Source organism: Vidua chalybeata, chromosome 5 (genome assembly GCF_026979565.1).
Source record: "Vidua chalybeata isolate OUT-0048 chromosome 5, bVidCha1 merged haplotype, whole genome shotgun sequence".
Classification (NCBI taxonomy): Eukaryota; Metazoa; Chordata; class Aves; order Passeriformes; family Viduidae; genus Vidua; species Vidua chalybeata.
Window position 1 is genome coordinate 14,083,038 of NC_071534.1, and position 14,181 is coordinate 14,097,218.

The 14,181-nt window shown below is 39.9% G+C and overlaps 1 protein-coding gene across 3 annotated transcripts in view; it reads right to left on the reverse strand.

The window, feature by feature from the left end:
- Nucleotides 1–14,181, reverse strand: part of TMCC3 (transmembrane and coiled-coil domain family 3) — a 133,408-nt gene that overhangs the window by 108,463 nt on the left and 10,764 nt on the right. The window contains exon 2 of one of the 3 annotated variants that reach the window (XM_053943221.1): nt 5,871–6,034. The exons of 1 other annotated variant lie outside the window; for it this stretch is intronic. In XM_053943221.1, coding sequence (XP_053799196.1) covers nt 5,871–5,900 — 30 coding nt within the window. In that variant the 5' untranslated portion in view covers nt 5,901–6,034. Of the gene's footprint in view, nt 1–702; nt 739–5,870; nt 6,035–14,181 lie in introns of those variants that run through there. One more of the 3 variants, XM_053943223.1, reaches the window with a different exon arrangement.

Sequence of the window (14,181 nt, forward strand, 5' to 3'; positions counted from 1 at the left end):
TGAATGTGGTCTGTTGATATATCTGCCTGTTCAGAATATCCTCTGTGCATATCTTGAAGCTTACACATATATACAAGTTTAATGGGTTCAGCTTAAAACAGCCAGTTTTAAGAGCTGTATTTTTACCCACATAACTCTGGATCAAAGTGTCTTAAAAGTATACAGTCATATAGCTTCATCTTCAGTGATACAGAATATTCCTGTAATTGACTCTGCCCTATATCATGATCAGTCTCTCACGGTGATCCTCTCCAAGGTACAGGTTGGGCTTTTCTTACTATTTCCTGAGGTATTTGGTATTTATACCAAGAATCTGGGAGTAATTACCAAAAGGCAGACAAAGCAAGAGGGCAAGTTAACTAGTTAAAGAACATGAAATTTAAATCAAACAACCTTCTTTCTGTGCCTCAGGGTAGGATTCCAGATGTTTTGTAAGGAAACGAAAGACAAGACAGTAAGACATCAGGAAATACATCTTAGCACTAATGATTTGAAAGCTCTATTATTGTAAAATGGAATGATACAGTTCAAAAGTAAGGTGTTCAAAACGGTTTTAAAAAAAAGAAAGGCTACAGGTGAATTAATTTTTTAGCTTCAGTCATTTAAAATGCTTAGAGAATTTACTTAAGAAGACAATACGTTCTATTCAGACCTTTCCTGATATCTTTTATTTTCTGGCTGTCAGCAAGAAGAAAATGTTACCTTATGTTGTACAGTCTATGCTGAGAGACTTGATGGTGCTGTTCATCCCATCCTTTCTTTCCTTCACCTTAATTAGAACTGAAGACTGAAATTGTGTGACTCTCAACACTAGGGAGATATGTAAATTACAAGGGAAAAACAGCTAAGGGTTTGCCTGCATGTGTTGCACTCCAGATAAGGCAACACTCTTTCCTTCCCCTCTGCTATTGCAGTGTTTCCACTGCAGCATGTTTGGCCATACTAAGATATACAATACCACAAAAGCTATTTATGAACTCTAGTATCAGTGTACACACAGTGGTAACAACACACTTTTGGTATGACAACAACCAGGAACATTTTAATATGACATTTTTCTAAAGAAAACCTTATTCCCTTGATTTCTGCGGGAAAGGGAGGAGCTGCTCCAAAGCTTCAGGCCTGTGGTTAAAGCACTGATGGGAGACCAGAGCTCTACCTTTGAAGATGAAATATCATTTTGGATGTTCATTTAAAATTAGGTTTAATTGATTCACTTGCATAACAAAGACAGTAGCTTCTGAAAAGTGCTCACCTAAAGGAAGTGAAACCACTGACACAATGTGAAGAGCTGAAAACAAAGTGATGCAGCTGACACACTCATCTTAGGGACATGGTGCATCTTGATTTTCTTAGATGGTGTCTGCCTAATGCTGTCATGCAAAGGCTCTTCAGAAACACAGGGATGATTTTCAAAACATCCAGCTCTGGCCAGTGATACTGAAAGACACTGAGAGACTTCACCTGTCACAGAATTCTCTAAAACTTGTTCCTCTATCAGCTTTTGCTAAGAAGAATAATCACTGTCGTAGGACTTGATGGCTTGGTAAGTGAAAAATTGATTGATATTTTTCTTTTCTCCCACCCCCCATGAGAATTTACAAAGCGAAAACAAACATTTTCTAAATTCTTAGCAAAACAAAAAATTCAAAGTATTCTCAACAAAATCATACATTATTGTTTAAAACTTTAATGTTAATTAAAATAAAACAAAATAAGGTGACTAGAAAAGCAATTATACCTTGGATTTTCAGATAAAAAAATCTGACTAATGTTTAATTCATATGGATGTGATAGGGCCACCAAGTCTGCTTTATCTCTTGGAAGAAAATCTGTCCACTATATATCTCTAAAGATTTGATTAACTTAACTTTATGTTTTATTCCATGAAGAAATTAAACTAAGGTAAACTGGCAGCAGATAATCAGAGGCAGCAGCAACTGTCAGCAATAACTTGAGCTGATGTGCACTCCTGGTGTCATGAGGAAGGATGCCAGTCCACTGCAACATCCCCCTTCCCTTTTCTTTCCCCCAGTGTTATGCTTGTATTCGTCCCTTGTTGTGGACTGATAATGTTGCATAAACATAAAATTAGTTCTTATGCCTGTAAATGGAAATAATATTTCATCTGGTATAAAAAAACATGCTGAGGTACATACTTTATTTTCTTCCTATATTTTTGTGTTGAATTCTGTGCTGTATCTTCAAGGGTTTGAGCTCTTACTGCTAGATCACTTGATATGACAAACCAAATAAACAGTCCCCAGATAAATACATGAATGGAAGCTATCACCTTTGCTATTAAAAAAGAGCTATTTAAGTAATCTAGTAAAGAGAAATAAAATGTTTCAGCTCCCCTCAGACACCATTTGGGAAAGAAATATTGTGTTAGAGGCACACAAGTATCATGGTTTTATTTGCCCCAGTTGTAGCAACTAGGTTTATTGTAATACAAGGTGCTAACAAAGAGTAGTATAGAGCCTGTCTGGTTTTCAAATTATTTTGTGCCTTTGATGGCAATTTTTATACAGCTGCTTTCAGAGCTTCCTCTTTCTTGTTCACCAAATCACTCTGAGAAATATCGCAACAGGAACAAGCAAGTCCTTTTAAAACCATGTTAAGAACATCACTGTGAACCACATCTTTAAATAAACTGCTGTCCTCTTTAGAAGGAAGTTCTGACTGTGAGTTATTCTAATGTGAGAGACACCAAATGGTATTTTGACTTGTATTTCATAGGTCTTTCCCAACACTAATGAGGGCAGCCTCCCAGCCCTCCTCCAAGGACAATGGTTGTTTTTTCTCCTGCTGTGGGAGAAGAGAGACAGTGAAACTACATGAGTGCCTTGTTGGTCACAGAGCTAGTTTGGGGTACAGGTGAGCTCAGCTCATGGTGCTCCCAGCTGTCAGATCCACCTTGTGAACCAAGAACAGCAATCACTTCTTCCCAGACAGGCTGGTCACTGCTGCTGCCCACAGTGAAATTCTTCAGTCAAATGAAAACTGGAGGGGAAGGGACAAATCTTAGACACCCTTTTGCCCTTTTCTAGCTCTTTACCTTCTGAAGATCTTAAACACTTGATTATTAATGGTAAACAAGGAGACATATCAACCCCTTCACTTCAAGCCAGCTGGTAGGTAACTAGCAGCAACCAAACAGGCACTGCACCATCACAACAGGATGACTTCTTAAGACTTGTCAGTGTTATGACACAGTAGGAATTGATTCATCAGGATCCTCCTCTTTCCAGATTATGCAGAAACATCAGGAACTATAAAAAATTAAAATCGCTGCCCACCTGTAACTCAAACAATCAAAAGCCTCAGATGTTGAGCTGGCCCTGCTGTCCTGTAGCATGGGAAAAAACTTCTGGCAATATACATATTGCCAAGGTGTTTATTACTGAATCATATTGCATCCATACATATCCTAAACAATCTGTTACTAGGTGCTGATTTATTTAATAACTTAATGGACTTTGAATAGTTTCCAGAAAAGAATGCTGGACCTCAAGGTTGTGTTGTTATTTTGTTCAAATGAAGCAACAATAGCTGAAAAAACTCTCATGAGTCCTCAGCAGAGGGAGGAAAAAAATAAGTCTGCATTGTGGCAGACCTTGAAATCAGATCAAAGAGCAACTGTGAAGCATCCTCTTTTGAACTGCAGGAATAGATGAAAATAATTATTTACCCTTATGCTCTTAAAGTGAGATTAGATCTATAGCTTGGAGAGACCACTTCAGAAACAGTCATAATCAACAAATCTTTCACAAGATGAAAACTGTTCTGTATACAATAGATTAGTATACTGTTCAGTATACAATAGATCATCCAGCTTTTTTTGGAAATGGATGATCTCTGGAGATTTATTCTGTCATACCTTTAGTCCTGTAATTCTGCACCATCAAAGTGAAACTGAAATACCCAGTTTTAGCATTAGCTAAATGTAAACAGATCTTCTATTTCTGCAGACTGTTTTGCATTAAAATATGCCAAAATTTCTTGCAGAATCCCTGAAGTGGCATTCCTTTTTGCAGGAGAGGAAGGGCAAATGATTCTCAGAAAACTTCAGTGCCCCCCCCACCCCACCCCCCCACCCCAGAAGTCCTGGAAGAGCCCTCTGTGGACTGGGGGCTCTGGTGATTGCAGACTACCAGCCCCTCTGGGGTATAAAGACAAGACCTGAGGAGTGTGTTTCTTCTGATGAAGGAGACTTGTGTCTGTGAGACTGCATGCAAGATAAAGTTTGTTATACCTCCCAAAGGCATACTTTGGAGTCTTCTGGGGTCCACACTGGCATCCTCTTGCTGCCTCAGGCAGCTGATGTTACCCCAAGCATCTCCCTCTCAGACATGGGGGTGGTGGATTGTGAGAGAGGAGAAGCCCATTGGAAATTAATTTGCCACATGCACTTTGGCACAGGGACGCCCCATGCTGAAGGACCAAGCTGAGCAGTTGGGCAGGCACTAGAGGCACGTGGCAGGCCTGATGGGTGCATGGCATTCTGTGCCCAGGGCCGGTGGCATCAGCACAAACACCCACACAGCTCAACTTTCTCCATAACTGGCTGAGCAATGCAGGCTCAGCAGGTGGAAGAGCCTGGGTATGGTCTTCAGTAACTGAAATCTCAGTATCAGACAAAATCCAGGCCCCAGACTTTCACTAAACATTGGAAGAAACATAGAATTGGGCTCAAAACTCAGTGCCTCTTGCTGCTGGTTAAGGAGATGCATCTGAACTCTTTAGTCACACAGCCTTGACATGGGAGGTCTCAACATGGATCTGAAGAGGCTACAGCTATAATTGTCATAAATACATAATATAATCCCACTGCTAAATCTAGAGAATGGCATTGCATTCCCCATAAGAGCTTCTGTTTTATTCTGTGCTACTGGATAAGATTTTGGAAAATAATAAAACAAATATTTGCTAATCTTTTCAGTTTCAAGGGCAAAGCTGTACAGTTCCAGTTCACTCATGCTCTAGTTCTTCTGAAAAGGGGATGGTTACAGTGGATCAGGTTAGTTTCTGGTCTCTTTATAAACACAACACACAGGTTTCTCAGTCTGTGCATCCTTATTATTGTGTCAAATAAATGTGATTTTGTTATATTCATAAAGTTTAAAAAATCATTAATTTACAAACTCATAACAATTTCAAATAAAATCTATATTCACATCTCTGAATATTGTCATCTGTCCTTAAAAACAGGTCTAGCAAGTGCCTGTAAGCAACATGGTGAGCCCAGGTGAGCTACACACTTGGCAAGAGCTTGAGGAAGTAAATTTTTCTGAAAGTCAAAATGTAGCACCTGCCTGAACTGACCGCAGCTGATACAGGCAAAACTTCCTGCTCCATGAGTTTCCCAGTATTCCAGCTTCATTTCAAAGCCCCCAAAGTCTTAGAAAACACTCCTGGCCAGCTGAAGGCACTGGTGTCTCCTGGCAGCCTACATGCAGATCTGCACTTTATTTCTCCCTTTAAACATGTTAAACCTTACACTGATCTACCTGTCTGCCAGCTGCAGTGTTCACAGAAAAGTTGATGCAGAGAGCCTGTCTCCTGAAGGTCCACGAGGAACCTGCCTATAAGAACACCATGAGCCCTTGTCCCTTGAAAGGGCCTAATTAGAAACCACGTTAGAGATGGCAGAACAAACTACTCTGTTCAACTTCTGTGGGTCTTTGAGTAGCTAAGGTCTTGCTGTAATTATATATCTACGCAGAGTGTGTACTCTATTCATCTATGCAAAGTACAATATTGTATTACAGTGTTACATCACAGACTAACTTTGGTATAAAACAGCAACCCTTAATCTTGGGGGAGGCACTAACTCTCAGAACAGGTAAAGCAGGACTCATATGTTGTACCTTGCTTGGAGATCTTGCTGATTTATCCATTTCCAAGTGAAGTCATTTAGAGGCAGTGACATTAGGATTTAAGAGCAGCTCTAGAACCCAGTGAAGTCATCAGGTACCTCATGGCTTTCTGGAAGCTTTGGATTCAGAGTGCAACAGCTGTTCAAAACCTCAGCCTGAGAAAGCAGAATGTACAATCACAAATGGGACTGATCACAAATACAGATGCAGAGCTTGTGGCAGTTTGGTCGACTTGTACTCTACTGAGAGAATCTAGGGTACAGGGCATGATAGGCTTGGTTTGTGCAAGGAGATGGGGCTAATCTGCCCCTTGCAGGGCACCCAGCTCCTAGTAAAATTTCCCTCAGGGACAATTATTTTTTCTTTTTCTCTTGCAGCACATGTTGGAAGGATGCAACAGAGCAGAAGGCTGAAAGCTCAACTATCCAAAGCTCTCCATCCTAACACACTCCTGTAGAGCACAGCAGGGCTTTGAAGAAAGACAAAAACAGGTGGTGAACATTCAAGTGGTAGAATTTACTGCAGAGCCCTGAACAACAAACTGCAAGACAATGCATCATATTACATTTTAGACCCTATGCCATTTCCACCTCACAGGCTGAGCACCTCACCCAGATTCACACATTGATCCTGCAGCAGGATCCATACAAGCATGAAGGTTGACATAACATTAATCACCTGTGCCCATTAGCGGAACCTCTTTTCCTGCACAGCTTGTAGCATCCATAATAATTTTCCAGGGGATGCACTAAGAGGTGTAACTGAAACAAAACACCCTCACATGAGAAGCATGGATAACACATCATTCTCTATGTTCCATGTTTAATTCCTTTGTGCAAATTCTTGTACATCTATGCACCTTTGAGGTAAAAATTATGAGACAATCAGCACTATTCTTTTTATGATACAGATAGAATTTTCCAAAATCCAATCCTCTGTTAAAAATGTGAAGACAGTAGAAAGGCTGCAAATGCATTAAAAAGTAAAGAGCATAAAATTAAGCTGGGTTTTTTATTGCTGGTGCAATTAGAAACAGATCAGAATCTGGGTCTGTCACAAGCTACCACACTTTCGCAGATGTAAAAAGCCCTAGCAAGACATTGCATGGTTTTCAGTCTCCTCACCTCACACAAAGCTGAGAGATTTTCTAATATAGAGAAATAAACCAACACTCATATACACATACAGTGAGATCTTGTACACAAGTGTAAGCAAGCCTTTAAGGCTGGCAATCAGATATGCTGGAGGCAAGTAAAGGTCAGCCCATCTTTGTATCTGCCCATGAACACCAAGGAGAGGGCTGGAAAACTACTGTGTTGCTGTTTTATACCTGAGACCATACTTAGATGTCAGGGAATGTTAAAACAAACAACTGAGCCTTGCCAGCAATATCAGTCTTGCTACAACTATAGGCCTTCCTGAACACAGGAGGTTGTACAGCCACAGGAAGTCTCTTTTCAGTAGCAAACCAAAACCCACTTTCTCTACTTGTATTATCCTGAACACTTTCTAAATGTTTTCTTTCATATAGGAAAACCTGGCATTAAAGAATCTGGCAGAATCTTTGAAAAGCTTCTTTTTTTGTCTCTCAATTTCAGCAACATAATGCTAAAGGTAGGAAATACTTTATAAAATAACCTTCTGTCTCCATAAAATATGTTTATAAAAACCAAAAGCCACACCAGTAACTGCTGCCTCAAAAATACATAAAACAAATTTATTCTTAAAATTATAAGTCAAATGAGACTTCAAAACAGAGCTACAATAATTACTCCATTATTATCACACTTCCAATGAGAATATACTCATTTTTGGAAGTCAGCTTTTTTTCCTAAAACTTAAACCCCTTTCTTTCAAAGAATTGGAGAAGTAAAACCATTCCATTCATCTTATAATGCAGTATGAGAATGCATAAATGCAACCATGCTGCTGGTCATCATCAGCACTATACACCTGAGAGTCACAGAGTCCTGTTTAGCTGAGTAAGGTTTTCCTGGTTGAGCAGGGAGCTCTGGCATCCAGCCCATGCAATCAGCACACCAGCTTGTCACGGCAGGCTATACATGGCCACAGACATGTTTAGATATTTCAGAAGTTTTTTATGACCTACCATATGTGTCTAAAGTCACCTCTATCTGGACTCAAATTACTTACCAGAAACTGCTCCAAACGCTGTAGTTACTTTATTTCCCAAATAAATATCATTTTGGTATCTAGTAGTTTGTGTCACACCAATAAACCCATCATGCATTGGAGTGTGAATACACTGTTGAAAGTGTTGATGCTGTTGAAAGATTATATCAAGGTCACAGAGAAACATGATTAAGTTCCACGTCAATGAGTTCTCTCATTTTTGTATAACACATACAGTCACTGTTTGATGAAAAAAAAAAGCTTTATTACAATGAAAGGGAAATATCAACTAAACAGAAATAATGTCAAGCAGAAACATAAATCATGGACAGGTCTGACAAACCAATACCAATATCATGTATTAAAGTTGCTATGGATGCCCTGAGGCATAGGCAGCACAGGCAGCACAGTTTTTTTCAAGTGTTATGAAAATAGACAATTGAAGGTACACTGTAAATTTGTTCCAAAATGTGCTCACCTTCAGCTGGCATTCAGCATGGTGCTGGCACTGAACCTGATGCCAGCAAAGCTGTAACCGTCTGTTCCCAAAAAGAACCTGACCCAAGTCTGCAAGTTCTGCCATTCAGAAGAGTAAACGATGCAGTATTCCTTGAATCATGGAAGGCAGTGATGGGAAGAGTTTCACATGATCTTCCAAGACAGCTCGTGTAGCATCACCTGCATTTTTGGATCCTTTTCTTCTATCACCGTATTCTTTCAGTTTTCAGGTTTGTTATCTTTCATTGGCTGTAATTTCCATACTTTTGACTAGATTTAGTTAGCCTAGCTCCCTATAAAAATCAGATTTCCAGGATCAGTCTGTTTTTTTTGTATGTAACAAACTTCTAATGCTGATTTCAGGCCAATCAGACAGATACTGGAGATATCAAATATGATGAGCTCAAATATGATGTGTATTTTGTAAAACCAGAGTGAAGGATGCCAAGATTTTGATTTTGTTGGCCAATTAAGTTAAATGAGGCAGCCTGCACGTAGCTGTGGAAATATTTGACAGAACAAAGGCCGTAAGAAGAAGTATGGGAACTGTATAGGATACATGGTAAAACCAGAAAATAGTAGTTTAATTTAGTTTTTAAAAGCCTATGAATGAAAAGGCTCAAGATCATAGGAAATTGAGTTTCCACAGCATTCTCTGTAGCCACAGGACTTGACATACACACCTTTGTGAACAAGATAAATTTATAGCAACAGCTATATTTAAGTTAATATTAATGATGTGGTTTTCATTAATAAGCTTTATTGTCTTCTATAATAAATGGGATTGCTGCTGGAATCTGAGGGAATTTAACAGTCATGCTGGGCTGGCCACCTTTGCACAATGCTCAATAAATATGCTGTGTAGTGTCTATGTGCCTAAAAGAAAGAAGAACAGTCTGTATATGTATCAACTAGTCCAACAGAGAGAGTCAAAACCTAACTAATGGCTCCTGGTTGATTTTAACCCCATTGCAATCAGTGGTGGGCTAACACTGGGGATGGTGGTGGTGATGGTTGTGTGAACTGCACTGAGCAGAAGAGCAGTAACAGCTGAACATCAGTCCCAGCTGCTTCCAACACATCCATCCCTCTGTCACTTCATTCCAGCTCAAATAGTAATTTCCACAAGAAATTGACTTCTCTGCTTTCAGCAGGGCAGCAAAGAAAACCATATTTCTTAATACCACTTCTGGGACTTCTGTATTGCAGTGGTTGGAAGAAACTGCTCCTTTTAAACCTAAAAATTGATTAAAGTATCTCCAGGATTTTTTTCTCCTGTAATTTAGTGACACTTCTCTCACAGGCTAACCAGAATTATTTGCAAACTGTTATGGCTACTGCAGACAAAAGAGGTCACCAAGCTGCAGCAGTAGCTGTAATTAACACAGGAGCGTACATCAATACGTAATTGACTTCAGAGGGAATTCAGAGCAGACACACAACCAAGCAGCTCTGACAACCTTTTGGCATCCAGACAGCAGCTACTCCTGCCACAAGCTGGAACAAGAGCAGGAAGAGACCGAGAGGACCAGTTTTTTCTGCAAGGATTTTTCTAAGATCATCTTCCCTCGATGTATGATCACATCAGATCCATGAAACCCACCCTGCTTAGGGATCCTCAGTTTAGGAGAGCAACAGCGATGGGAGAATTTCAAAGCTCTTGACCAATCAACAATTATTTACCATGGCTTGAATGACAGGAGTGCAGGACTAGGTATGATGAATTTGGGCTGCAGCTACCAAGATGTTAGATTGTGCCATTGGGTCAGAATGCAACATCTCAGCACAAACAGGAGCCCTAGGCAGTCATACAAGGAATCTGGGAGGAACGAGCTTGAAGCATGATTTTTTGCCCGTGAGAGCAATGTGCTGGGTAATTGTACAGAAGGAACAGCTCTTCTTTGAGAAGCAAGATAATAATTGCATTTTTTTCTCTGTAATTAGTCCTGATAGTCAAAGGTATAGTCCACCACTCCCCCAATCAGAAACACAGACAGTGACCATTTAAGAAAATTAGAGCTTAGCCAGATGCACACAGTGTTTTGCAAGGGTGGGACACCAAACATCCCTATTCTGAAATGAACCATAAGGTGGCACTGCTTTAAAACATTACCTGAGAAGATTTTTCCTGATATTTTCTATGCTCTGCAAAAACCCATGGAGTTCCCACTTTTAATTTAAGTGAATCAAGTCATCCTACAGAAAGTGTGGTGATACAGTGAGAGTGTACATCATTGGCATTTGTACTTTCACACATATTACTTTCTCAGAAATCATGATGTTTTGTTCTGAAAACCAAAATGTCTCAGATACTTTCATTCAAGCACTGCAACACCCATTTCAGAATTTATGTTTGTGTGTGTAACAGCCAGACCCGTCTTCTCTTTATACAACCTCTGGCATGTAGGACCATAAAGATTCTGCTCTTTCTCTGTGCATGGCAACAGCCAACAAAGACACTTCTAACAAGTTATTTTCTAGTTCATATCTAATGTGCAGAACAAGCTTTCAGATAAAAACAGTCTTTGCAAATGGAGTCACAGGAAGTTCCTAGTGGTTATGGTAAAATGAACTACAGAGATAGCCTGTGTCTACTGATTTGCTGCTATATTAGGCCTGGCCACCATTTTAAATGAATGATGAAAGGGACATAAAGCCACCTATAAAAAGGAGACTATGTCAGTTTGAGAGAGTATAGTAGAGGAGTGTGATTCTTAACAAACTTCCTGAATGCAAAAATAAGGACCCTCCTGAATCTCCAAATCCCATGGGCACAGAGTACCAGCTGCTGGTTTTGTGCCAGGGTAGAGTACCGGTTTTACATAGCACAAGAAAAAAAAATGGGTCAGAAAATAAATGCTCACCAACTGCAGAACCTTCTGTTGGGTTGTCCTGTAAGAGCCTAACTGATCTGAAAATAACAAGGCCATGAGTTCAGGTCTCCCTTGATCTTCTGTATCCAGCCAGACTCCTGCCCTGCAAAGAACTCCTTGACTTTCAGGCAGTCCTTTACTATGAACAATGTGAGGTCTTTAAACCACTGTTATTTTTGCAATCTCCACCACAAAGTCTCACCTACCTCCAGCTACCACATGCTATGCAGAAGAACAAATTAAGGAGAGATAGCAGAACTAACTGAGCTTAGCTTTAGATATTTTCTTTCTTACAGGTACTTTTGATCTAGCTGTACATCCCAGTAGTGACCTTGGACTGGCACCCTTTCAACCAATGGACCAAAGTGTTCAAAAAGCCAGTGAGGTGATGGACAGGCCACAGACCCCTTTCCAAGTTAACTGCATGGTAGAATGATAAACCACTGTCAGAGTACAGCTGACTTCAGGACGTGTGGTTGCCAGTGAATTGACCCAGGCTGTATGTTGACAAACAACGTCTATTCATTGATGCATCTCTTTGGGTTCATATATTCACTCTGCCCATGGAGCAGAAGGCACTCAATACACAATCTGGCAGAACGTAAAGCAGTTAAGTGAAACAGCTGGAGAGACAGCACGACTGCCCATGCACGTCTACATAAGGATGTTCTCACTTACTATTACCTTACTTGCATTTCAAATGGGAGAATAGGCTACTTCATATCAAGAATGCAAACACAGATCCCATCAGAATGTAGTGACTCAGATGATTTTGAGCTGAACCCTACCATTCTGGCAAAGTAATGGAAAGCTTATTTCAACTGCAATTGGCTGAAAAACCTTCCATGGATTTAAAAAAACAAAAGACAACAATAGTGGAAGACAGGAGGATGGATGAACTTGTGAATATTGGCATTTAGAGTTAATAAGTTAATAAGATTCTACCAATAAGGTTCATGTGATGAGTTTTAGTCATTTTTTTTCCTATTTTGATCATCCAAGATAGTCTGCATTTCAAATATCACCATAGGAGCAGTAATTAATTCAAATGAAGTGGGATTTTCTCTAAATGAGCAAGAAAAACGTTTCAAAACATTCTGAGCTTCAAACCTTGACCAAAAAAAGAGAAGTATTTCTCTTTAAAACTTTAAAATACAACTTTTAGAGAAAGCAAGATATTTTTTTTTTGAAGTCTGCAAGGACATTGTGGAATGGCACACTGGCTCTCTTTAAGAAGTAGGCTACCAAATTCTCATTTTCTGTCCCCAGTCACAGCTAACTGAATACTACCAGTGGCAGTGAAAAGCTCTTGGACCTACTTGACTTTTACAGATCTTTTTGAGTTGGATACTAACAGCAATTACCAAACTGGAGCCCAAACATTAAATACTATTAAATCCTTTGAATACAATACAGAAGCACTTCAATTATACAAGCTTTGTGTCATCCTAGATGAGGTCATGATTCTTAATGCTTATCATGTTGAATATTCCTGCCATATTCAGAAAGCTTGATTATCAGAATTATCCTTTGTGTCTCATGGATAATTGAAGTTTATACATTTCATGCAAAACAGATTTTGTACCTCACTAAACAGATCTGTCTGTATTTCTACAATGTAATGCCCAAACATAATTTGTGCCGTTTATATGCTCATGGCTGAAAAGCATGATTATGGTAACTATATGGTAAACTGGGCTTTCAGTCAGAAACTTCTAGAAACCCACAAATCCGGTGGTAGGGATCCAGCTTTGGAAGCAGATAGATTTTCTATGCTCCAAATGGCACCATTTTGTTAAGTTATTCAAGCTGTTCAGCTGAACGTTTTACTCATGTCTAACTTACACTGGGCACTAATCATCACTTGTTTTTAGCAAGAGAGAAAGTCCAGAAGGCAAACCATACACAGCTCAATTGGTTTAAATTACAAAATGTGACACGCAGATGCTAATTCTTAGTCTGTTGTAGCAATGCGGGATACTTACACAGAGTAAGTTCATGTACCTCCTTTTCTAGATACTGGTGAGGACTACACAGAAGTTCTTAACATGAATTTAATCCCATGTGTTTACCCCAAACACAGAAATACACAACAGTACCTGTGAGGCAATAGACTCACTGTAAGACACACAAACAAAATCTGAGGGAAAACCAAACATATTACTCATTGACCAGTCCATCTTCTTGGGAAGCACCCGCAGAGAGTATAGGAAGGTTCACAACTGCCAAAGCATCACAGGATTCTTGTTCCTGGGTAGCAGCATGTACCTCTGGCTAACAGAAAAAACTCAAATATAGCATTAGTGAAAACAGGGACGTCACCTGCCCCTTTGTTTTCAGGAAGACAGGGGGATACATTAATCTAATCCTGCACTTTCAGTAATTTTTTGTCCCTCTTTCACACCTCATTATCTGAAGAGCATCCTAGCAATATAAGATAGCTGAGAGACTTGTACCCAAAGTTCTATTCACAAGGCAATGCCAGGCAGAGGTGATGGCTCTGAGGGGCCTTTCAGGAAAGAAGTGGGAAAGTGGGGTGCAGTGAAAGAAAGGGGGAAGCAAACATCTGATGCCTGCCTCACCCACTGACTGCAGAGAACGTGCAGCAGCAGTGAAAGCCAGAGAAGGGGACCAGAGAGTAAGCCATGAAGGAATTGGGAAGAGCTATACAAACTTCACATAGCAGGAGACGGGGATCAGAGCTAAAGAAGTCAGTCAGAGCCTGGAGGTAATTTTGAAAGGATGCACCCCAAGAGGACAGCTGTATCATTGAAGGTGGGAGGCAGCATTTGTGGGAG